Source organism: Vulpes lagopus, chromosome 17 (assembly GCF_018345385.1).
Source record: "Vulpes lagopus strain Blue_001 chromosome 17, ASM1834538v1, whole genome shotgun sequence".
Lineage (NCBI taxonomy): Eukaryota > Metazoa > Chordata > Mammalia > Carnivora > Canidae > Vulpes > Vulpes lagopus.
This window is the reverse complement of record NC_054840.1, coordinates 29147354-29174778: the sequence shown is the minus strand read 5'-3', so window position 1 is coordinate 29174778 and position 27425 is coordinate 29147354. Positions and strand designations below refer to the sequence as shown.

Here is a 27425-nt window from a genome sequence, read left to right as displayed (position 1 = left end):
TGGATTTTTGTTGTGACTTCACTACTTTAAGGACTAAATATATTTATCATGATTTTGAGTGAAAGTACTCCCTGTTTCTTAACAGAAATATCCACACCCCCTTTATATGCTATTAGCCAAATAGTAAAAATGTTACCGGAATCTCTGCCTTTGCTGCAACCAGTTGACATCACTTTCCCACTCTAAGGTATAGGTGGTATTAAGACTGCTTAGATGCCAGAATTTATAAAGTGGGTATTTGAACTTTATACCTGATTTTTTAAAAATCTTGGCAGAAGTATGACCACTCCCAGAGTTAGCATGCTATATTAACAATTAAAATAGTTGATAGTCATTTGACTAAAAACACAATTTCTTTATAAATTAATACATATTTACTTTTGTATATAGACTGTTATCCAAGGAAAACAAAATGGCAACTTGAACTCAGACATCTTAGACTTGACTAGACTTCTGGGCTTCAGAAAGATGTGGAAACTTTTCCTGAAGAAATTTTTCTTTCTTTTTCTCTAAACTTTTCTTTCTTGCTTCAATGCGGGCATGTTTCTCAAGTCTCAGTCTAGAATAATAAAAGCATAAGAGCAATTTACACATAAATATTCCCCTGTAATTCAGTACCATCAAAATATGTCCAAATCAATTACTGAAAAGCCCAAATCATGCCAGCCTCCATATTAGGTGTGTCATGTAGACTATTAAACTTGAAAATCACTGCAAACCTACACAAGTCAAAGATGAACATGAAATCAAAACCATCTGTAACCCTATACCAATTCCTCTCTTTCCAACCTGAAAAGAATGAACAGAGCTTGTGAGCCTGTAAGAGACTGGGCTACCTTTCTATATTTTATTTTAAAAGCACCAGTTTTTACTGAACACAATAGATTTTTTTTTGTATCCTGAGAATACATCCTGAGAGTTTTAGGAATTCCCCTAATTCCAAATAGCACTCAGTCTACCATTTCATTTTTCCCTGCAACATAGAGAATAAAACTACTAAGAGATGATGATTAGGTGCTAATTAGACTTGCCGCTCTCTAAGGGAGTTTGCTTCTACCCATCAGCATCCCAAAGCGTGAAGCATTTGTGCCTCAGCTAAATTCTTTCAACCTGTAGGGTCACTTACGAATCAAAATTGCTAACAATAAATTCATGGATGTCAAGCCTCTACTGTACTCGAGTTGATATTTTCCAGGAAATTTTATTGATCACTAGGCAAAAGTTTATAAAACAAGAATTAAGAGAGATGCGATGAATATCTTAATATGCTAGTGCTGTGAGAGAGGTCAGAAATTTGAGACTAATTCCATTTGGGTGAAGACCAAAATAAATGTATTTTTTTAAAAATATGAGCTATTTTGTAAGTTAAATGTAAAAGCTAAGCAAAGCTGAAATCATATTAGTCACTCTATTAATCAATCTTTGCTCCAACTAAATTTTGGCCATTAAAAAATAATAATAAACCCATATGAGAGAATAAAGGTTAGCTATTCTTAAGACTTCAGAAGATTATGCTTCATGCTCTGAAGGTAAGGCTAAGAAATGTAGTTTCAAAAACAATAATTAGAACATACATAGTAAGGCGTGTAAGAGTGACCCTGGATTAATAAATTCTCACACATTTTAAAAGTATTTATAGCTTCACCTTACACGAATAAGAGACAAAAGAACCAAATAGCACATTAGGCTTGGAGAAATCGTGGAGGGAAAAAGGACAGATAAATTTCTTCAATTGCTTATCATCATGAACTGGGCCTTAAAGTGTGAGTAATGGAAATTTCAGGCTTGTAAATAAAGGAGCAGCAAAAGAGGGGAAAATGAGCAAGACTGTTCAGGAAACAAGGAGAAGGTCTGCCTTTTATGAAGGACAAACAGGTAACACTTAAGTTGTGGAAACACTGGGTGGGAAGGAGTTGGGATTTGTTCTATAAATTTTTCAACAGTGCTGATGTGATAGAAAGGTTTGAGGAAAATTAGCCAGGAAGCAGTATTTGAATGGACTGGAGTAAGGAAGATGTTCAAGAATTCATTTTGAGGGGATCCCTGGGTGGCTCAGCTGTTCGGCGCCTGTCTTTGGCCCAGGGCGCGATCCTGGAGTCCCGGGATCGAGTCCCACGTTGGGGTCCCGGCATGGAGCCTGCTTCTCCCTCTGCCTGTGTCTCTGCCTCTCTCTATCTGTGTCTATCATAAATAAATAAATCTTAAAAAAAAAAAATTTCATTTTGATGAAGAGGGAATGCACTAGGGCAGAGCCGGAGTACAAAGGAAGACGCAGACCTGCAGGCAGAATTAAAGACTGACTGCATCTAAAGGACTGCTGATGAAAAGGACGAGGGATGCTTAATGCCCGTGTAGAATGGATGTACCATATCAAGGGGTTCTGAACCTAATTCCACTGATGGTGGTCCCCCCCCCCCACCAAGCAATTCTCAGACACAAGCAGAATGTCTGAGACGTCAACTTAATTCTAACACTACCTAGGTGGGAATTGGATCAGAGGCTGTCAGCTGCGCTCAACAACCTGCTACAGCCTGGAAATTCGCACAACTCCCTCTCCCTTCTTGAACTTCAGATGCTAGTTCCAAGTCCAGGTGGTTGTCTGTACTTCTGACGGGCTGGCTATAACTCAGGTTCCCAAGACCCGCTCCTTGGTTTCGACTAATTTGCCGGAGTTGCTCACAGAATTAAAGAAATCCCTTTACTCACTAGATCATTTTTTTTTTTACTCACTACATTATTGATTTATTATAAAAGGATAGAAACTCAGCATACAGACAGAAGAGGTGCATAGGGCAAGGAGGAGTAGGGTGTTCCACTCTCCAATCACCAAGTGCCACTCACCAACAGGGAAGCTCCCTGAACCCTGCCTGTCCTCTTAGGTTTTTATGGAGGATTCATTACAAAGGCATGCGTGATTAAATCATTGGCCACTAGCAACTGATTCACCTCCAGCCCCCTTCCTCTCTCCAGAAATCAGGGAGTGGGCCTGAAAGTTTCAACCAGCTATTCGAAGGTGGTTCCTCTGGCAACTAGACCCCATCGCAAGGTGCTCTCCAAAAGTTATTAACATAACAGAAGACACTCCCCATCCCCACAGGGGTTTTAGGAGCCCTGTGTCAGGAACAAAGAGGAAGACGAAATACATACCTTTTATTAGAAGTCACATTACAATAGATCAAATTGGAAATAAGGAGAGGCAGCTAGTTTGATGAGAAAGACGAAAAATTTAAACTATGTTTCTAAAATATACCATAAGATCTGAAAGTCCAGTTTAAAAGATGTATTTTATTTTTTAAGCATATGTATGTATGTATGTATGTATGTATGTATGGTATGGAAATATCATCTTGGGAGAGAAAGTAAGTTTTTAAAGAACTCTTGATGAAAGTAGACCATATGATCTAAGGCAGTTGTTTAAAAGCTGTGGTTTTTTTATGCTGCCAGAATTTACTTAAATTTCTAGCTGCTTTCCTGCCTTGAATTCTGATCTCTAGCCAGTAACCTTGATGTTCTCCCCACCCTGCTTCTCTCCGCAGCCACTGCCATGGGAATTGAGCAGCACACTTGACCTGAATTCTCTCCCCTTCCAATTGCAGTTTGGATTCTGTCTGCTTTTGGATGTGGATCTAGTGTTCTAAAATAGCTGTTTTCTAAAATCCTTCTTTGTTTTTATAATTATTAGCTGCGGTCTTATGGAACCACTTCACTCTACTATTATAACAGAGGTCCTATATATATATTCTCCCTGTTGAATAATAAACCCAATGAAGAAAAAAATTTTATAGAAAATATTTGGAAATCAACATTCTGTAAGATAATATGACTTCAGATTTAATGCAGCAGGCTCCTCTCCTCACCCTAGCCCCTTTTCATTTCATCAACCTTGCAATAAATATGAGCTCATATGTTATGTAAAGTATTTGGATGTTCCTTTTCACATTAGAGAGGAATTTAATCGTGTACTTACATAGAGATTGACGAACAGAAAGGCAATAAAAATTTTTGAAAGCATATACACTAGAATGTTAAAAGAAGCTATTTCTGGATGGTGAGATTATGTAAGACTTTAATTTCATCTTTTCTACCTGATTCTTCTATTTTTTTTTCCATAACGAACATGTATTACTTATGTAAAAGCTTAACTTGTGTCATCTAATGAAAAGGTAAGTTTCGTTATTAAGGGTACTGTGCTCACCTGACAAAACGTTCCACATAGGGCATTGCAAAGAATCGTTTCCTATTGTATCTTTTATTTAGGTACCAAGGTATAGGCCACTGCTTGAATTTGTGCCTGCCAAGAAAGCAAAAAGATACTGCCTTACTAGAAAATATTTAATATATTTTTCACTTTTTACAAACAGAGTTTCAGCCATCTTTGAGCTAAATATGTTTTCAATAAAATGCATAGAACTGGCTTTTTTTTAAACTGGCTTTTTTTAAAAACTGGCTTTTAAAAGATTTTACAGGGGTGCCTGGGTGGCTCAGTCGTTAAGTACCTGACTCTTTATTTTGCCTCAGGTCATGATCTGAGAGGGTCCTGAAATCAAGCCCTGAGTGCTCAGCATGGAGCCTGCTTAGGATTCTCTCCGTCTGCAATAACATTAGCATAATTAATATATTATGATATGCCATATGTTCTTTTTGACAGAAAAAAAACTTTTTAAGAAGGAGCTCTGCATTTAAAAGGCTATCTTATAAATATCATAACATGCAATACTTATAACATGCAATAGAAAATTAGAGAAAAGGCATTGGAATTACAATGTTTGAGTTAATAAGCTACGTTGGAAAGATGATATAATTGCTTTGTTCACTACTTTGTTTAGCTCTGGAAAAGTTAAAAGGAAAATTTTAAAAATCTAGAATAGAACAGCACTCATCCAGATTCTAATACTGACACAGATTTTCTCCTCTATTTCCACCCTTTCTTAATTGATCTCAACTGAATTAATCCAAATAAATATTAGTAAAAAATAAAGTTTCTAGTTAGATGTTTTGGTAACTTTTCTCTTTTCTGTATTAGATTACACAGAGTACAGCTACTTCTCTACATTTGGCTCCAAGCAGCCCCATTACTGCAAACTCCATTAAAAGATCCTATCTAATGAGTAAGCACTATTATAACTTGTTTAATTTCAAGAGTACAGGGAGTCTCCAGCCACGCACAATGCCTTCTTCATTTTGCTGACCGATGCTTAAAATTCTACCAAGTACGCTTCCTTTTAGCAGCTTAATCCAAATGTAAAAAAGCCCTGGAAGAGACAGATTACACTGGATCTTTTCAATTATTTATATTCAGATCCTTTCCCAAAGTCTGAAAGAACTTCAGGAACTAGAGGGACAAACGGTAGAAAGATGTTATGAAAATAAACTGTTTCATAATTTGGACTAGGGCTTACCCTCATGGCACTGGGAGCAAACTCTGAAATGGGTTCATATGGCCTTATTCCTTGAGAACTTCTTTTTTTTGTTGTTTTGTTTTGAGAACTTTTATAATTTCAGGTTCATAATGGGCAGGTATGTATCCTAAAAATTAGCCTCATGGTATTTATAACCCTTTGAAATTATATGTGCATGTGTACATTTTTCTAGGGAAAGGATCTATATAACTTTAATCAAATTCTCTAAAGGTCATATAACTGACATAAGATTAGGAACTACTGTCATAAAGAACAAGTAATTGAATCACGAGAATCAGGTGCCTAGCCTACCACATAATGCTACCTTCATTCATGTACTAGGGCCCCAAAGGGGCTTAGGGACCACTGTTTACATTGGATACATCTGTAATATATTTCATATGGTGAGAGTTTTTATAAAAGATACTAGACAAGAGAGTGAGGCATGAGACTTCCACTCTCATCTTAGAAAAACCACAACGAAAACTATATACCAGATGATTCTTCCAAAGATGTCTCTTCTCCAAGCACCAGGTCTAGCTTTTTCTTGACCAGTCTGAAGAAGTCTTAGGGCATCTTCTCTTTCTTGGACAACTTTATCTAATGCATCCATGGAATCTATTACCTGGTAAGAGAATAAGAAGATATAATTTCAACAATCACCTACAACAAATATAAAAAACAAAAACAACCCCCTCCCAAAAAAAACATAAAGACTATGCTACAGGGATCCCTGGGTGGCGCAGTGGTTTGGCACCTGCCTTTTGGCCCAGGGCGCAATCCTGGAGACCTGGAATCGAATCCCACGTCGGGCTCCCGGTGCATGGAGCCTGCTTCTCCCTCTGCCTATGTCTCTGCCTCTCTCTCTCTCTGTGTGACTATCATAAATAAAAAAAAAAAAAAAAAAAAAAAAAAAAAAAGACTATGCTACAGAAAACCTTAATGAGTATTTTTGCCAAAGAACCATTCTGTCAAATATTTCCTAAAAATCTTTTTGGCACAGGTATGCACACCTGGGTGTTTATAATATTTTTTGTAATTTTTTTAAAGTTTAGTTTCATTTATTTTTTAAAAAGATTTATTTAGGGGATCCCTGGGTGGCTCAGTGGTTTGGCGCCTGCCTTTGGCCCAGGGCGCGATCCTGGAGTCCCGGGATCGAGTCCCACATCAGGCTCCCGGCATGGAGCCTGCTTCTTCTTCATCCTGTGCCTCTGCCTCTCTCTCTCTCTATGTCTATCATAAATAAGTAAATCTTAAAAAAAAAAAAAAAGATTTATTTATTTGAGAAAAAGCGAGAACCTGCACATGCATGAGAGTTGGAGGAGGGGCAGAGGGAAAGAATCTTCAAGCAGACTCCTGCTGAGTGTAAGCCTGACTCAGGGCTTGATCTCACAACCCATGATATCATGACCTGGGCTGACACCAAGAGCCAGCTGCTGAACCAAGTGAGCCACCCAGGCACCCCAAAACTTTAGTTCATTTAAATGAAAATCTACTTAGCTCAAATTTTCACATATATGTATTAGTTTTGTTTGGCGTGGGATACACTTGCAGAGATTCCGTATGGACACCCAATTTGACTCCTGTTATTTCAAAATTCAATGAGCTATTAATCGATAACAGTTTGCTACTTTTTAATACTAAAATTCATGTTCTGGCCTCAACTAATCAGTGTCCCCTAACACACAGACACAGATGTTTTGACCTGTCAGCTGCTACTAATACAGAGAACAGAGTATCAGTCTACCCTGATCCTAATTTCCAAAGATCCATCAAGATGCAAGAAGATCCTATTAGAACATCATCTATTTTTATCTCTTCACCACTTCTATTGAGTCTTACAACGCATATAATAATATATTGGTAAGATAATATATATATTTTTTATAAATGAATATTCATATTTGGTTACTATAATGACAGATAAGCTAAATTTTTTCATAGTTCTAAATACTGAGAGGCATTTTTAGCTGGTTATAGTATCCATGAGCATCATAACAAGTAGAAATATCGCATATACACATCTGTTTCTTGCAAGAGCCCTCAAAAACAGGAAGTGGGGAAGATTAGATTATAATCTTCTAGGGGCACCTGAGTGGCTCAGTTGATTAAGTTCTGACTTAATTTTGGCTCAGGTCATGAACTCAGGGTCATGAGATTGAGCCCCACATTAGGCCCCATGAGGAGTGTGGCGCCTGCTTAAAATTCTCTCTCTCTCCCCCTGTACCCTCCCCTTTTTAAGTGTGCACATTAGAAAAACAGAACAAAAAAAAAGATAGTCTTTCAGGTGACTGTGGGACCCAAGAGATGTGAAGGACACAAATTTAGACCACCTCATACGCTGCATTCAGCTCACACTCAGTGCTTCTGCTCTTGCTTCTTTAATTAAAGTCACACTGAGCAGCTGAAGCCACGTGTACTTCCTCTTTACTACATGAATTTCTACAAAATCTCTGAAAAATAAAAGATGGGTAAGAATGGTGAATCCTATTTTGAAGACACACTTCAAAGAGTAAAGAAACAAGATTGGTCAGGGTCTAACACAAAGGTGTAGCTTTTAGGAACTTAGTAAGCCTGGCTGTTAACGGACTACATTAGAGTTCTCCTTACAAGGTTACTTCTCGGGCTCCTAACTGAAATCTAATGTTAGCTTACAAAGAAAGTAAATGGCTATTCAGTCCACAAAGCTAACATCTGATTACTCATGTTCATGCCACCAGAGGAGAAGGAAAATCAGAAGTATCAATGAGATACACTTTATTCAAAACAAATCAACCTATAAAAGAGCTTTCTTTCCTTTCTAGTTTAACTATTCCAGAGCCAAGAGTATCCTTACACACTTCCAAATCTTCAGTTTATATCTTAAATTAAGAATAATTATTTTAAAATATTTTTCTTGATAAATTTTCCTTTGTAGTATGTCACAAAACACTGAGAAGACTCCATATATTTGAGGCTTAAAAAAAATTGCTACTAGTTTATCTGGAGAAAATGTTCATTATTTTTGGATTGTACTTATTCAGAAATAGGTCCACATATAGGGCCTATGGAGATGAAGTTCACATCGAAATATATATTTTTAAACCAGGGAGGGGGGATATTCTGAAGTTTAAGAATTTTAGAACAAGCAAAAGCAAAAGCTTTTCCACCAAATAAATAGCCAATGCACTTTTACTAAGACTCTCTAAAACGTAACTTTCCTTAACAGAATTAGCAAATATATCTGAAAATAAAATCTCAAAACTTTATAAATATTGTGTAGCAATGAGGAAACTTACCACCCAGATCTTAGTTTCTAAATACATCATTCTCCACTAAAAGGAATCAGGGTATTCTTCTGTAAAATGACTGATTCCAGGTCTGGGGCAGGAGAAGTACAAAACAAATCCAGAATAACTTGCTATGCCTCATGAAAGAATGATGAGAGCACAGGGGCCAGCTTGAAGGGACTCACATTGGTCATTAAATCTGGGATGATGATATTAAAGAATTATAACTCACTGAATAAAATTGGAATCGAGGAGTCTGCAGTGATAGGAAAGGAAGAAAGAGGAGGGAAAACCATTTCTTACAGAAAAAAGCTAACCAATCAAAATAGAATGAATCATGGAATGAGAAAATCACCATTTAGCAAACATCATAGTAATAACTGATCAACAGATGCAAAAACTGGTGAGTCCAAGTTTGAAGAATTACAGTATACTTACATGATTTCAATACAAAGAAAAATTAGTAACTATATACACAGTGGAGAAACCTGGCAGAACCACACTAACAAAATTATTAATGTGAACATCAGTAACACACAAAAATCCCCATCCTGTGCCTAATATGCACTGTGAAGAATACAGTATCACTTCTATGATATTTCTGATTATATGATCCAATCATCATGTATAAATATTATACAAATCCAAATTGGCCTAGACTCTTTAAAAATGTCAATGTCATGTTTCTATCAGCAATGGCCACAATAGCCAAACTGTGGAAGGAGCCTCGGTGTCCATCGAAATGAATGAAAAGAATGTATGATAATGGAAAATCAGCAATTAGCAAACACAAATAACAATGATCAACGGATGAAGAAATCTGAGTGAATCAAGTGAATGAAGGTACAGTAACATTAATGTTTCATAGGAAAGAAAATGTAGTAAGAAATAAAGAGGGGAGAAATGGGAAAATAGAAACAAAATTATAACTCGTAACATCAGAAACAACAAAAATCCGCGGTGCTTAGAATATGCACTGTGAATTGATGGATACAGTTTTTCTGTATTTTGTTAAATTGAACACCAATAAAAATTAATAAAAAAAAAATAATAAAAAAATAAAAATAAAAATAAAAATGTCAATGTCCTGACACACAAAGAAAAACTGAGTATCCAGATTAAAGGAGGCAAAAACTGAAAACGAATAATCCAGGATTTTCTTCTGCTATAAAGGATGTTAGGATAACTGATGAAAGAGATCTGTGGATTAGATAATAGTACCGTATCATGTTAATTTCCTGATTTTGAAAATTGTACAACAGTTATATAAGGAACTATCCTTGTTTTTTGGTCAACATATATTTAACTATTTATGGATCAAGGGACATCATGTCTCTAACTTTTAAACTTCTGAAGAAAAAAATGTGTTATTTAGAGAAGGAAGCAGAGAAGGATAAAGCAAATGCGGTAAAACATTCACTGGGGAAAACTGGGTGAAAGGTACCTCTATACCACTCTTTTTAACTTTCTGTCAGTCTCATGTTAAAATAAAGTTTAAAGAAACAAATATGCTATGGATTTCAATTTTCACTAAGTCAGAATAACTTCTTCCTAGTTAGGGTAAATAACTGAAATTTTATGCACTAGCTTCTTAGACTCTGGGCAGGGATATCAGGTCCTCTCTTAGAGGCAGCGTGGCAGTGACAGCTGTTGAATAGTGCAGAGGAAGCAAAGCGGAGCACAGCTGAGGCCAGGCAGAAAGCTGAGCTCCACTCTCATGGACTACTTACTATGGTATAGACACATCAACAAAGAGCTGCCTTCACAAGCAATCCAGGCAAAAATCCCTGAGAAATCTAATGAAATAAAACAAACAAACAAAAGTCTATACAGAAGAACTAGCTTAAACGTGGACGGTGTGACACATGAAAAAGAAGAGGCAGATCTACATATACAGACAGGGAAAGATATCCAAGATATAATAGGTAAGTGGAAAATGCAAATGTCAGAAGAGTTTATACGGCATAACCAAATTAGATGATTATTTATTGTAAATAAAAATAATGAAGCACACTTCTACATGCAGAGAAAAACTCTGATGGACAAATAGGAAACACGTAGAACTAATTACCTCTAGGAGTGGAAATAATGAACCTAAGGGATTTTTCTTTTTTTTTTTTAAAGTAGGCTCCATGCCTCACATGAAGCCCAATGTGAGGCTTGAACTCACAACCCTGAGATCAAGACCTTAGCTGAGATCAAGAGCCGGATGCTCAACTCAGGTGCCTTGGGATCTTTTTTAAAGATGAAGAAAACCCAATTTGAACAAAAGTTGACCTTCTCACAGTAACATGAATATTCTTAACAGTACTGGAATACACATTTAAAAAAGACTAAAAAGGTAAGTTTGGTGTTATATGTTTTTTACAATTGAAAAAAAAAGAATGTATTAAAAATTTTGACCTAGGGACGCCTGTGTGGCACAGTGGTTAACCATCTGCCTTTGGCTCAGGGTGTGATCCGGGAGTTCCGGGATCGAGTCCCACATTGGGCTCCCCGCAGGGAGTCTGCTTCTCCCTCTGCCTATGTCTCTGCCCCTCTCTCTCTGTCTCTCTCCTGAATAAACAAATAAAATCTTAAAAAAAGAAACCACTTTGACCCACTGGTAAGGAAGTAGTTAAATCGGAACTAGAAATATAAAATGGATAGCTACTTTAAAAAGTTGGGCTGTTTCCTAAAACATTAAACATAAATTTACCTTACAACTCAGTAATTTTACTCCTACGTATTTATTCAAGAGAAATAAAAACCACATATCTGTTGAGGTCTGCAGGTGGGAATGGGGAGTGACTACAGATGGGCGTGACACTTCATTTTCGGGTGATAGAGATGTTCTAAAATAGTGATGGTTGCACAACTCTGTACATTTACTAAAAATCAAACAAATTAAAAAAAAGAAATCTACTTGCCAAGAAATGTAGGAACCATACATTTACATATTTTGGCTTTTTTTTTTTTTTTTTTTTTTCATATTTTGGCTTTTATCCCACACAACAGTCTCCAGCCTCCCATAAATGTTACCTTTTCTAACCGCTCCGGACTTGGCATTGGCAATCTCTGCCGCTTGGCCTCCTGCTCTAGAGTTAGGAGCATGTTTCTTTCTTTCAGTAGAACATACCTATAGCAAAGAACACAAAGCTTGTGATGCTATTCTATGGCTACATTAAGGTTATAATTTTTTAAAAAAGATTTATTTATTTTATAGAGACGCTGAGACAGGGAGCAGGGGGAGGGGCAAAGGGAGAGAATCTTCAAGCAGTCTCCCTGCTGACTGCAGACTTTGATACTTAACCAACTGGGCCACCTGGGTGCCCCTAAGGTTGTAATTTTTGACATCAAAACTGATGATCTGTACTCAAAAGTCCTTTAGAAATCTCGATTTACAAAGTATCATTACAAAGAATTATCCTTTAAACACAGCTGTATTGATTCTTATTCATTTGTTTAATAAGTTTTCCACATGCTACATACTGTATTAAGTGCCAAGAGTTATAAAAAAATAAAAACCAGTCCCTACATTCCAAGTGGAGAGAGAAGGGGTAGCGCAGTTAGTTGAGTGCCTGCCTTCAGCTTGGGTTGTGATCCCGGGGTCCTGGGATCAAGCCCCACATCCGGCTCCCTGCTCAGTGGAGAGTCTGCTTCTCCCTTTCCCTCTGCTGCTCCCCCTGCTTATGTGCTCGCTCTCTGTCAAATGAATGAATAAATAAAATCTTAAAAAAAAAAAAAAAAAAAGTGGGGAGGGCAGCCCAGGTGGCTCAGTAGTTTAGCACGACCTTCAGTCCAGGGCCTGATCCTGCAGACCCAAGATAGAATCCCACATGAGGCTCCCTGCATGGAGCCTGCTTCTCCCTCTGCCTGTGTCTCTGCTTCTCTCCCTCTCTGCCTCTCATGAATAAATAAATAAAATCTTAAAAAAAAAAAAGTGGGGAGGGAAGATGAAAGATAACATTTATTCAGTGCCTATGATATGCTAGGCAATATGCTAAGCATTTTATATATATTACCTCATTTAGTTCTCACAACAACCCTTTGAGGTGGGTACTATTTCCACTTTCTAAAAGAAAAAAGTAAAGCTGACAGATGCAAGGTATTCTGGAGGCACATAGCTAATTCAAGATTCAAATTCTAGACTCCTTATGTGCATAATTCTTTTTATTTTTACTCTACTATGCTGCCTCAGAAATTGTAATGTGATGTGGTGTACTGAGTGGTACAGACAAGCAGCAGAATTAAGTGGGAAGGCGGCAACACATCTCTTCCAGCTCAGATGATCAAGAGATCATCTCTTCAGAGATCCTGGATCTCTCCAGGATCCAATCCTGGATCAGCTACCATCTTCAGAGAGATGGGATTTGTTAGGCTGGATAGGAAACCAAAGCAAACATAACCAAAGGCACTAAAGTGGCAGAGCTGAAGCGGGGATAAGTTTGTGAATACATCTGTTTGAGATTTAGAGCTGGCAGAAAGGAAAGGAAATAAATGTGGAGGGCACTGAAAATGACACAAAGGCATTGGGGTATTTTTTTTTTAAGATTTTATTTATTTATTCATGAGAGACAGAGAGGCAGAGACATAGGCAGAGGGACAAGCGGGCTGTGCAGGGAGCCTGATGTGGGACTCGATCCCCGGACCCCAGGGATCATGACCTGAGCTGAAGGCAGATGCTCAACCACTGAGCCACCCAGGGGCCCCGGCACTAGGGTATTTTAAGCTATAGAAAAAGATGATTTGGGGGAAGGGGTTGGCAGAAGAGAAATTATTTGGTTTTAGCCAAGATGAATGCTAAACAGCTCTGACCATCCCTTTACCAATACCCTATAGTGACAGTGCTTTTATACAACTAATTTTTTTTAAGGTTTTATTTATTTATTCATGATAGAGCGAGAGAGAGGTGGAGACACAGGCAGAGGGAGAAGCAGGCTCCACGCACGAAGCCCAATGTGGGACTTGATCCTGGGACTCCAGGATCATGCCCTGGGCCGAAGGCAGTCGCTCAACCGCTGAGCCACCCAGAGATCCCACAACTAACTTTTCTATAATGAATCTGTACTGCTCTACACATAACACTTCTGATACCATATGAAAGGTTTTTTCCATCCTGACGCCAAATACATGTTGACTTTTTCAACACCACTTCTCTGACACTATCTGTAGAGCCAGATTCCACAGATTTAAAGGTTCAGTCCCAGAAGACTGTCCCTCTACTTCACATGCCAATAGCAAGTTCCAGGACCCCCATACATTTGACTGACAACTATGAATTGGGGTTTCCGTGGCCATATGGGACATCTCCCCAAACTTACTTTTTTCCAAACTGCACTGGACAGCTACGGCTCTAACATTGCCAAGATAAAATGGGATTGGCTTAGTATTTTCAAACTTCCAAACGTTATCAGGAATCTAAAATTGCCTCTCTGCAAAATATAATTTCTAGACTAACAGGCAAAGAATTCTTCAGCAAACCCAGAGGTTTGCTGAAGAATTTAGCATAGTCATTCCAACACAACAATCTGGTCTCTCAGATTAATTAGTCCACATCCTTGTTGGTGAGGGCTAGACCAAACACTAGATGAAACTAGCCTGGTGGAAACATCCCAAAAGGATTTAGAGAAACAGATCCCTAATTTTTGGCAAGATGCTAGAACACTCACTGGAAATTTCCACCAAGCAATTACAGTATCTTTTCCTAAGCCTGATGACTAGAAAGAAATTCAAGCTCATACACAAAAGCTTGGTGAACGTGTCAATACTATTATTGACTCCAAACTATCTTTAAAGAAAATTGTCTTCCTTTACATGTTGGATCCACTTGGGTAACATTTAATCATATAAATGGACTGAACCAAGATACTTCTGTTTTAGTTACAAAGACTAGGATGGAAAGGGCAACTACATTCACTCCAGATTTAGTTAATTTGGCAAATGAGCTTACTTGCATCCTTGGAGGAGTCACCTAAAAGACCATTAAAATTCTTACTTTTCAACCCTTGCAAATGAAGACCCCCTAAACAAAACAAAAACCCTCCTAGTTTCTATTATTGCAAAGAGCCAACACATAAAAAAAAAAAAAGAAAAAGAAAAAGAAAAAGAAAAAAAGAAAAAGAAAAAGAAAACAATTGTTACCAACCTAAACACTCCAGGAGCCCTCAGCCCATTAGCCAGCCTTCCCAATGTTCTCCTAATTCCTAATGATAGGGTTCTGAGAAACAACAGGAGGTCTTCCCAATCGTCCCTCTTAATCAGCTCAGAGAAACCACTCTCCGGAACGGAAATTAATCTCTCTCTACTGACATGAGAGCTATGCACTTGGAGCTCAACCCCAGTGCCATAAAGCTTCTGCCTCAGAGTACTACAGCAATTCAAGTAGTAGGGATCTCTAATAAACCTCAACAGGTTCCTGTCTGAACCTATTCCCATTTGTCTAGGCACTCTGAGAGACAGAACTCTTTCTCCTTAGTTCTTAGAGAAACACCATATTAGAATTTCTTTCTTCCAAAACAGGGATATAATTCTAGAATTTGACAGGTAGTTAATCAAAATAGAAAATTACGTAAAAATTTTTTTAAAGATTTTACTTATTTATTCATGAGAAAAACACAGGCAGAGGGAAAGCAGGCTCCAACACAGGGAGCCCGACATGGGACTCGATCCCGAGTCTCCAGGATCAGGCCCTGGGCTGAAGGCGGCGCTAAACCGCTGAGCTACCTGGGCTACCGGCCAAGTAGGTAAATTAAATGGCCCTCTGACATCTATTATTTGCTCCATCTCTGACAGCACTGTAGGTCTGGGGATACTGATCATTTGTCCCTACTGGATCAGCTACCATTGTCTTTATGGGCAAGATCTTCAACCGACATTGGCAGAATCCACAGTGCATCTCCCATGAAGATTCCAACAGATCCCCACCACTCTTGCTCTTTCTCTCATTCTGCTCTCTCTCTCAATAAATAAAAATCCTTAAAAACAAACAAACCAAAAACCCCACTTTTCTCCCTTGGCATTTTGTTCCTAATGGCTTCGCGCATACCCAATATGCTACTGACATCCATTCCCATTGAAAGCATATTTCTCGGGCAGCCCCGGTGGCGCAGTGGTTTAGCATCACCTGCAGCTCAGGGCGTGATCCTGGAGACCCAGGATCGAGTCCCACGTCTGGCTCCCTGCATGGAGCCTGCTTCTCCCTCTGCCCGTGTCTCTGCCTCTCTCTCTCTAGCTGCGTCTCTATGAATAAATAAATAAAATCTTTAAAAAAAAAAAAAAAAAGAAAGCAGATTTCTCACTGTAACTGATCTGTGGAGTACATATTTTAGTACTCGAGCTGATAAGGATAGCCACTATCTCTCTGCTTTCACTTGGGAAGAATGGAAAATACATCTGGACAGTAATGCCCCAGGGCTCTATAATGCTACAGAGGCCTTCTTACTTTCACAAACCTTAAAAACTGATTTAGATAATAAAGTTTTCTGTTGGCTCTGCTTTCTTATAATATGTAGATGATTTGCTTCTCACTCCCTTTCTCAAAACTCTGCATAGGAAGACAACATCTGTTACAACTTTTGGTCTTAAAGGGACATAAAGTCTCCAAAGAAAAACTGCAGTGTTCAAACTTAGGTTTGATACTTAGGGCACCTGATCTTGGAACAAGGACATTTGGATCCAGGTAGACTTCAAGACATCCTGAATTTCCCTAAACCTAAACCTAAACACCAATTACAAGGTTTTCTTGGACTTGCTGGCTACTGTTGGAAATGGAAACCCAAAATTCTCTCTTATGACTCAAATTCTATATGCTTTACTAAAAAATGACAAACCTGACCTTATTATTTGGAATGGTCAGGAAGACACAGCCTTTGGAACTTTAAAAAAAAAAAAAAAAGCCTGGCCTCAGATATCATAATTATCAACTCTCCTTTTTCCTCTTTGTAAGAGAGAAGGGAATGTCCTTGGGAGTACTCACCTAAAAACATGGGGATCATCATCAACCCACAGGGTATCAAAGCTAACAACTAGACCCTATGGCAGGGGATCCCCCTTGTCTCAGAGCTATTCCTGCCACCACCCTTAAGTTAAGGCCACTGAAGAAATAATAATCTCCTTTAACCATCCTTATATTTTGGCCAAGGGTAAAACCGCAAACATACCAATAGCCTGTTTGCCTTTCTGGTAGCTCATGACCCTGGAATATTACGGAAATAAGGTTTCCTTACCTCCAATGGGGATAAAATTAAAAATAACTCCTATGTCCAAAATTTATTAGATGCCACACTTTTACTGGCTGCTCTGGCTATTATTAAGGTTCCAGGGGATTCCAGACTTAAGTCCCTGGAGGCCAAAGGAAACCACCTCACTGATATTTCCACCCAAAATGCTGCTCTCAAGGAAATCAACAGCCAAAATTCTGTCATGGTCCAAAGGGATGTTTCCCAAACGATAATTTGGAAAAAAAGTTATCAGAAATATCCAACAATTGCTCCAGAAAGGGAATAACAATACTAGAAACTTAATAAGTGTTTCATAAGAAGAGAAAACTCTGGTTTGAACCAAGTAATAATCCTGCCCTACCAGAAATTCTTAAATTCCCACTTCTTACCACTGTACATGCATTAAACCAGTGGTCTAATGACACAACGACAGTATTCATGAACCTACAGTGAGGGTGGGGGGAGGGTGGGGACACAAAAAGTGCCTACCTCATTTGTTCCACCTGCCCAAAATAGAATACAAGGAAACCAGTTCACACAAATCAATTTCATACATTTTCCCTGTTCATGGATATACATGTTTTAGTCTTGGTTTCTATGTTTTCTTACTGGACCAAAGCTTTCTCTTGTAGATAGGCCAATGCTTCTTTTGTGACTAACACCGTTAGAAAAAGATTATCCCTACCTGTGATAGGGATAATCAACAGTGATTAGGGGATGCACTTTACTGGTTAGGTGCTTCAAGAATTCTGTGCTGTATGGCTGGTTTTACAACACTTTCACTGTGTATATCATCCTCAATTCTTAGGGTAGCTGATGCACTAACAGCATTGTTAAGACTCAAATGGCAAAATCTGTAGACACCCTCCAAATACCTTTACCAAAAGCATTGCTATTAGTCCTTCTAAATCTCAGATCTGACTTTTTTGACACTTCATAAACTTTTACCCTCTGAGATAGTCACAGGACATTCAATGTAGTTGGCTCCTGCTTCCTTCGACCCATAATTGATAGAAGATCTACATCAATAATATAAAGACCTAATTACTTCCATTAAAAGTAACCACACTTTGGGGATCCCTAGGTGGCTCAGCGGTTTAGCATCTGCCTTCGGCCCAGGGCGTGATCCTGGTGTCCCGGGATCAAGTCCCACATTGGGCTCCCTGCATGGAGCCTGCTTCTCCCTCTGCCTGTGCCTCTGCCTCTCTCTCTCTCTCGCTCTCTCTCCCTTTCTCTCTCATGAATAAATAAAATATTGAAAAAAAAATAACCACGCTTTGGTAGAGCAATCTTCTCACAGTGCACTCTCTGAAGATGACTACCTTAAGCATTACACTTTGCAACCTGAAGATTTTGGCTTTTGAAAAAGACACCTTCAGAAAGACTCTCTTCAACCTCATGCCACCAAATCCAAGGAGCAGAATCCTATATTCACATGACATATCTAGAGAAAGCACTAAACAATGACTGGACCTGCACACCATCTAGTGTCTTGAGAATATAAATTTCCTGGAATTGAAGCAGACTTGTGATAAGACAGCTTTCTCTACATGTCTAGACCAGGCCTGCATACCTTTTCCTATTTGGTTCTACTATCTCTTTTGTGGAAAGAAAATACTCTTGTGCATATTTCCCAAATGCTTGCAAAAGGGGAACCTCTTTTTTTTTTTTTTCATTATGGCCTTCAGAAACAGCCTCATCATGATCTTGTGTCAAACTACTTTTTCACTTGCTTTTTTTTTTTCTTTTTCTTTTTTTTTTTTTTTTTTCACTTGCTTTTTCTGAAGAGTTAGAAGGTTCAGAATTAACAAGTCTTTCATCTAAACTATTATCTGATTCTGGATTCTTTTCCAAATTCATGATCTTTAAATATGTAACCTTACAGGTTGTATCACTGGATAGTATGTGTTTTCAAACAGTTCTTTTAAGATAATACTGTTTTAATGCAACTTTGAAGTTTTGCTATTTTTTTTGCAAAAGTTAACCATCGCTTCGTGTTTACACCTGCACTATATCTTCCAAAATACACTTGATTGATTCTTCCAGGGTGTTCTTGCAGTATCCACTATTTGCTTTCATGACCACCTTAAGTGAAGACTTGCAGGAGGCACACATAACTCTGGGTTTGCCTCTGTAGGGAGAACTTTTCTCCTCTAAGTTGGAATAACTACCAATAAATATTTTTGGTTGATGACTTTCAGACCTAGGTCTTAGATTAGAATCATGAAAACAATTTTGGATTGTTATTTCTTATATTTTGTATAGTTACTTTAAATTTTTGTATTTGTTGCCTGTTAAACTTTTGTAAAAAATGTACCCAGACATGTGGAAGAGAGCAGAGTAAAGGATTCTAGGCTCATCCATGGATATACCTAGGTAACATCCACCTCAGTGTTAATAACCCAGAAAACAACCTGAAGACTGGCAGAACAGATTTTCCACAGGTAAACGTAGAGAAGAGGCCACACTGAAGAGGGCAGAAAAGGTGGAGACGCAGTGAAGAGCCAAACAAAGCCATGGGACTATCTGTAAAAGGGACAGGCTGGACACAGAGAGGGGAGAAGAGCAGACCCTACTCCAGGCACCCCAGGCATGGAGGACCCATCCTGGGAGGATGAATCCCTGTAACATTTGCCTTTGAGAAGCAGAGGGGCTTAATTTCTAAAGGTCTTACAATCACCGGGGTTTAACACTTACAACTTTAAAAATCAACAGGCTTGGGTCCAAGAGACTTGAGGGTGAAAGGAAACTGGGTCCCCATCCTTAAAGAGACAGTATAATCAACAGCTCCACTGAGATACAAAACAGAGCACCAGTTTGAAACACTCCTAGGGTCTAATTTCAGGGCCTACGCTGGAGGGGCAAGGATCTTAGGGAGACTTGTCTATGAACAAAGGAATCTGCAGGCACTATTTCCCTCCCCTACTCCCCAGCCTAGATACATGGACACCTACAAGAACTAGTGTGGTGCATACACTCTCCATCTAGCTTGCTAATAGTGTGCCTGGCCCCCATCTATTTCTGCAGATCTACTTCCTCCAACCTGGCCTCCTCCCACAGCAGACCTGTGCAAACTCTACTAACCCCATGTACCTGCCCCTGTGTTCTTCTGTGGACTTGCTCCCTCCAGCTCTTTCACTAGGAGTCCATCCAAAATGGTGCCACAAGCCAGTAAAAGGAAAACTAAGGTAGCAATACTTATATTAGACAAAACAGACTTTAAAACATTAAGACTGTAACAAGAGACAAGGACGGACAAGTGTGCAAGCAGCCCTGACAGGGGTCAGCACCACCCCAAATTGACTACTATCTGGAGGAGAGAGGAAGAAAACCACACATACTAGTTCCACTGTGGTCCCAGCAATGAACTGAGAGCAGACATCTGGCATGACTGCAGATCTTGCCCAACAATGCTTCTTAGGGGACAACAGGGAGAATACCTTGTTGTTCAGTGCAGCTGCAGCTCTGGTGAATGTCTGGTCTGACCCAACTCAAGCCAAGGTGGCCTCAGACAGCCCACTAACAGCACAGGGACCAAACCCTGCCACAACACACAAAGTGAATCATTGCAGATGATTAGACCGGCCACAAGAGTAGGGTGCATACAACACACATAGGAAATATCCCTAAATTGCCAGGTTCTGGTGAACAGGGAACATTGCACTATAGGGCACCATAGGACCTCTTCTTCATAAGGCCACTACTTTCAAGAGTAGGAGATGTAGCTAACTTTCCTAACACACTGAAACAGAAGCAGAGAGTTAGACAAAAATGAGGAGACTGAGGAATATGTCCCAAATCAAAGGACAAAATCACAGCAAGAGATCTAAATGAAACAGACATACGTAATTTTCCTGACAGAGAATTTAAAGTAATGGTCATGAAGATACACACTGGACTTAAGAAAAAATGGAGGGCCTCAGTGAGACCCTCAACAAACAGAGAGAAAGTATAAAAAAGAACCAATCAGAGATGAGCAACTCAATAACTGAAATTAAAAACACACTGGAGAGAATAAATAGTAGACTACAGGAAGCAGAAAAACAGATGAGTGATCTGGAGGACAGAGTAATGAAAAGCAATCATGCTGAAAGGGAAAGGGAAAGAAAAATGAAAATAGTTAGGGAACTCAGCAATACCATCAAGCATAATAATATTCCCATTATTGGGATCCCAGAAGGAGAAAAGAGAGAAAAGGGAGCAGAAAAGTTATCTGAAGAAATAATACCTGAAAACTTCCTGAATATGTGGAAGGAGACAGAAATTTATCCAGAAGGCAGAGAGAGCCTCCAACAAAATCAATCCGAGGAGGTCCACACCAAGACACACAGTAATGAAAATGGCAAAAAGTACTGATCAAGGGAAACCCATAAGGCTATCAGCTGATTTCAGCAGAAACTTGGGAGGCCAGAGAAAATGGCATGATATATTTTAAGTGCTAAAAGAAAAAAACCTGGGATACCTGAGTGGCTCAGCGGTTAAGAGTCTGCCTTCGGCTCAGGGCATGATCCTGGAGTTCCAGGATTGAGTCCCACATCAGGCTCCTTGCATGGAGCCTGCATCTCCCTCTGCCTGTCTTTCATGAATAAATAAATAAAATCTTAAAAAAAAAAAAAAAACACCTGTAACCAACAATATTCTATCATTCAGCAAAGCTATTATTCAGAAAAGAAGAGACAGTTTCTCAGACAAACAAAAGTTAAAGGAATTCATCACTAAAACAGCCTTATAAAATATGTTAAAGTGGACTCTGAATGAAAAGACGATAAGCAGGAATAAGGAAAGTAGGAAGCCCAAAAGCAGTAAAATAAAGATATCTATAAAAAAAACCTGCTTCTTCCTCTCCCTCTGCCTGTGCTCACACTCTTTCCCTTTCTCTTTCTGTGTCAAATAAATAAAATCTTAGAAAAATAAGAAATGATTCCAAATACATCCCTAAAGAAAGCCAGCATACTGTAAGAGAGCAAGAGAAGAAAAGAACAAAGAAGAAGGACAAAACCAATCATACAACAGTAACAAAATAACTACATACCTATCAATTACTTTTAATGTAGATGAACTACCATATGATCCAGTAATTTCACTACTGGGCATTTATCTGAAGAATACTAAAACACTAATTTGGAAAGATACATGCACCCATATGTTTATTGCAGCACTATTTACAATAGCCAAAGTATGGAAGCAACCCAAGTATCCATCGATAGATGAATGAATAAAGAAGATATGGTTTATGTGTAACAAAAGAATATTACTCAGCCATAAAAAAGAATGAAATCTTGCCATTTGCACCAACATGGATGGATTTAGAGGGTATAATACTGGGTGAAATAAGTCTGAGAAAGACAAATACCATATGATTTTACTTGTATGTGGAATTTAAGATAAAAAACAAAGTAAAAAAGAGACAAAACCACAGAGTCTTAACTATAGAGAACAAAGTGATGGTCACCAAAAGGGAGGCGGGGGATGGGTAAAACAGGTGAAAGAAATTAATTAAGAATACACTTATGGTGATGAGCACTAAGTAATGTATAGAATTGTTCAATCACTATATCATACACCTGAAACTAACATAACACTATGTTAATTATACTGAAAATTAAAAAAAAAAAAACGATGCACTTAATAAGGAAATGATCTCCAACAGTTGGGACCTTGAAAAGATATAAACTTATTCAGGAACTACCTGAGAATTCTCCCTCTTAACCTTCCTTGTTACTCAAATGTGACCTTTAAGTGGTTCCCAACTGTTAGGCACTTTCCCTCCAAGGTAGGACAGGACAACCAGGAAAGGTCCTTCCTGGCACTGAAGGACAAAACCAATAAATAAAGAAAAACTGAGTCTTGATCAGCACTGCTTCTGAGGAAAAATCCTGATCAAAAGGTGGAAATGTGAAAATTAATAAAATAAAACCTAACTTAAGTGGACTGGAGATGATGGAAGAGATGTTGGAAGGGGGAGTCACACCACTTCCTGTCAATTATAGGAAAAAATGTCAATTACAGATCCCTAATAGAATCTTCAACAGGAAAGAATCAATTACAGGCTCCAACAGAGAAAGATACACACTTCCATCTCCTACAAGAAATTGACTACCTCTGTAACTCAGCCACTGAGAAACCATTCATCACCCTGAACTCTTGCTTTTCTGTCATATTTATCAAATCTTTAATGGTTTTACATATCATCCACAGTATTACAAGACAAATTATGTTAATTTCTTACATCAAATATATATAATGCTTATACCTTACTGTTACACTTTAACTGCTTCAAACACCTACACATATATATTTCCTAAGATTTTATTTTTAAGTAATCTCTATACCCAAAGTGGGGTTTGAACTCATGACTCCAAAATCAAGAGTCCCTCCGTGTACCCTATGGACTGAGCCGGTCAGGCATCCCTCGAACACCTACATATTAATGTACTCAATATACTTACCAAAGTTTATGTAAATCTTCATTACTTTTATTCCTTAATTGCTGACACGTCCATGAAGCTCCTATTAAAATTATGAAATTCACAACATGAAATAATTTTCTAGGTATGTGCCCTGTGGCAAATTATTTACCCTCTCTAAGCCTATTTCTTTATCTATTATCTATAAAATATAATAATGAATAATGTTAGCCTATTATAGTATAACATGTAATTAGATTTGCATTAAATTAAGCAACACATGAAAATATTAGTAACGTGATTGGCAATAGCATTCGAAAAATGTTTTATTAATATAGAATATATTTCCAAAATTTAATACCAAAATATTTTATATCATTATAAAATAATATTTATCTCAAAAATGAAATCTAAAACAAACCTTAAATTTCACTTCAATTAGCAATTTTTTTATGTTTTAATTTTTACTTATTTTTAAAATGATTTTATTTATTTACTCATGAGAGAGAGAGAGAGGCAGACACAGGCAGAGGGAGAAACAGGCTCCATGCAAGGAGCTGGATGTGGGAATCAATCCTGGTACTTTGGGATCACACCCTGAGCCAAAGGCAGACGCTCAAGTGCTGAGCCACCCAGGCACCCCAACAATTTCTTTTTTAAGTATGTTATTTATTTATTTAGTCAGTACATGTGCAAGGAAGTGGGGGGAAGGACAGAGGGAGGGAGAAAATCTCAAGCCACTCCTGGTTGAGCAGCACAGAGTCCCAATATGGGCCTCAATCTCACAACTCTGCAACCATGACCTGAGCAAAGATCAGGAGTCGGATGCTTAACCAACTGAGCCACCCCAGTGCCCCTCAGTTAATAATTTCAACCTACTCCTCTTCTAAACCCTTTGCCAACCTGCCAATCAACAAACAACTCTTATTACATTTCCTTTTAATTTTCTTTCACATTTCCAAAGGAAATCAAAAAAGGAAAAAACTAGATGATTTCCAAGATTCATAAATAATCCCCAAATGATGGAGGGTTCAATAATTATATTTAATATTAATCAACCCAAATATCTTACCAGATTTCACTTTTTCTTCCCCCCAGTTCTTTGGGTCATCAAAAAATTCTTCCAGTCCTTTCCTTGACAATGTGGTATGAAGTAATCTACACTGGTGAAAAGATGTGACATTTGGTATATTCTTAGGCAAAAGACTAAGTGAAAACCTGCAACTGAACATATATAAACAAGTGATTAAAGTTTAACATTTGGATTTTATAAGCAATAATCAGAATCATTTCCTCATTTATAATGTTATAAAAAATTACTCAGGGTTTCTACACAAGAAACAAACAAAATGCTTTAGAAATTATTTTTAATATTGCATTATAGATGTTGCTACCCTTTAATTTCAGAAGTTAATATATTCACGATTTTGGAGGTAATATATTGACATTATTTTATTTTATTTTGTTTTTTTAAAGATTTCATTTACTTACTCATGAGAGACACAGAGAGAGAGAGGGAGGCAGAGACACACAGGCAGAGGGAGAAGCAGGCTCCCCACAGGGACTCAATCCCAGGACCCCAGGATCACACCCCGGCGGAAGGCAGGCATCAAACCGCTGAGCCACCCAGGGATCCCCTGTTTTTTATTTTTTAAGTGAGCTCCAACATGGGGCTCAAACTCACAACTCCAAGATCAAGAGTCTCATGCTCTACAGACTTAGCCAGGCAGCCACCTCACTAATATAATTATATTTCAAAGTAACATTTTTAGGCCTTTCATACACTGCTAGTGGTTATTTATGCAAATAAAAAATTCTGAAAGTTAATTTGGCAACATGTTATCACAAGCCTCAATGCTTCCCTCTTCAACCCAGTAATTCCTCATCTAGAAACTTCAAGTAAAAATATTATATATGGAAACTGATAAATAAAAATGTCTATTAAAGCATCATGTGATATCCAAAAGTTCATAATAATGTAAATATGTGACCAGAAAATGGTTAAAAAATTATTGTGTATTTGTTTTTTAAAAAAGATTTTATTTATTTAAGAGAGAGTGGGTAAGCACACACATGTGTATGCTTGTGTGCAGAGGGAGGGGTGGAGGGAGAGAGAGAGAGAATCCTAAGGTGATTCCATGCTGAGTGCTGAGACAGTTTGGGGCAGGGAGGCTTAATCCCTGACCCTGAGATCATGACTTGAGCAGAAATTAAGAGTTGGACACTCAACTGACTGAGCCATCCAGGTGCCCCAATTATTGTGCATTTGTATGATAATTTAATGTACAGTAATTTTAAAATGTTTTTAAAGAATATTTACTAACCAGCTGTAATCATTTATAATACAAAAGCAAAGTATATCACAAGTGTTAAATTCCTACCAAAAAACAAAACGAAACAAAACAAAACAAAACACCTTAACCTGAATCTAACCACAAGGACGCAATCAGAAGATAAATCCAAATGGAGGGACAATCTAAAAAGGCTGATTTTATAAAAAATGTTCTGGATTAGGGATGCCTAGGTGGCTCGGCGGTTGAGCCTTTGGCTCAGGGTGTGATCCTGGGATCTGGGATGGGAGTCTCACATCGGGCTCTCTGCAGGGAGCCTGCTTCTCCCTCTGCCTGTGTCTCTGCCTCTCTATGTCTCTCATGAATAAATAAATAAATCTTTTTAAAAAATGTTCTGGATTAAAGATTACTAAGGAGACATACTAATGTGATGAAAGATCATTGATTAGACCCTAGTAAGAAAGAAAGAAAAAGAAATTAGCAAGATAATTAAAGACATTTGAATTTGGACTGTATGCTAGGTAAAAGAACAGTAATTATAGTATGTTAAATTCTCCAGTGTGATCACTGTAGTATTGTAGTTATTAAGACAGTGTTCCGGTTCTTAGGAGATACATGCTGAAAGTGTCATGCTGTTTACAATTCTGACATGCCTCAAATAGCTCAAAAGAATACATAAAGGCATGGATATAAAGATATAGAAAATGTGATGATTGCTAAGGATTGCATAATAAAAATGAAAATAGGCAAATAAAAATGGTCATTCTTTGTAGTACTTTTACAACTTTTCTATTGGTTTGAAATGAACAGATGATCATTTAATAATAAAAATCTAAAATTGATTTTGAAGTAAAAAAGGATGATGAGGAAGAAACAACTGATCCAAGTTTGCCATCTTTACTAAGTTACAACCTTAGAGCCTCCACAAAATGAAAAAAGTTCTTATCTCTAAGGTAAATATAAGTAATAGTATTGTACATAATAGATGCTCAGCAATTGTCTGTGCTGGGTTCAAGGGCACATACATTATTTCCTCTTAAGACCGATGATGGATTCCACTCCGAGTGTGGAGCCAATTAAATAAGGAAATAATAAGAAACAATTTGTAAAAATCCGACGCATCCAACTATGTATAAAATTCAATTCATTACAAACAAAAGCCAATAAAAGGGAAGAAACCATATACCATAAACTCTAAGTCGGTCCGTCCAGAAAACAAGCTGCCTTTCCAGAAATTATGCACATCATATGTAGAACGGGCTTCTTTTCCTTCATTTGACTACTTTCATTTATTCACTCAACATTACTGAACAATCTCTTTGGAATAGATTCTGGAAGTACAAAGCCCCCTTCTCTTTGGTCCATCCGAATCTGACACAGCCTTCAGTTCCATAACCAAAAACTCTTCAGGGCAACTCACCCAAACAGGATGCTTCTGTACCTCCAGGTTTAATTCAACAAATACTACCTACAGACCCCATGGACTGCCTGGCCCACAGTAGGAGACAACAAAACCTCTAAGGAAGGAACGGAAACGTGGCAGGTGGGCAACTTCTCTAAGGTCATTCCTTCCTCACGCGGGTGCCTTCGGCCTCAGCCATCCGCACGGCCTCTCCGCTGTCTTCAGCATCTCCGCAACCAAACAAGATCTGAAGTCGGAGAGGAGAACAGATCTACTCGTCACATCACTTACCCTGTGCTAGCTAGGGCCTGAGAACTTTTAAGCAACTTGGGAGCCTTCAAGCCGGTTAAGACCTTTCTCCAAAGAACGCCGACGCTGGCCGCAGCCATGTTCCCACGGAAGTGGGAATAACAAATGCCCGCTGCTGGTTCCTCCAATCACGTCACTTCCGGTGTC

General features: G+C 38.2%; 1 protein-coding gene across 2 annotated transcripts; it reads right to left on the bottom strand.

The window, feature by feature from the left end:
• Positions 1-359: 359 nt before the first annotated feature.
• On the bottom strand, positions 360-27388 carry MRPL47 (mitochondrial ribosomal protein L47). 2 transcript variants are annotated; one of them, XM_041731865.1, is made up of 7 exons: positions 27261-27388; positions 24349-24500; positions 23319-23379; positions 11690-11786; positions 5894-6024; positions 4196-4291; positions 360-559 (listed from the first exon to the last, which is right to left on the bottom strand). In XM_041731865.1, exons 1-7 carry the CDS (start codon positions 27356-27358, stop codon positions 436-438), a joined length of 759 nt encoding a protein of 252 aa, XP_041587799.1. In that variant the 5' UTR covers positions 27359-27388; the 3' UTR covers positions 360-435. The 2 variants fall into 2 exon arrangements, with proteins under 2 accessions (XP_041587799.1, XP_041587800.1); XM_041731866.1 differs by having other exon boundaries at positions 24349-24439; positions 27261-27363.
• Between the last annotated feature and the right edge of the window lie 37 nt (positions 27389-27425).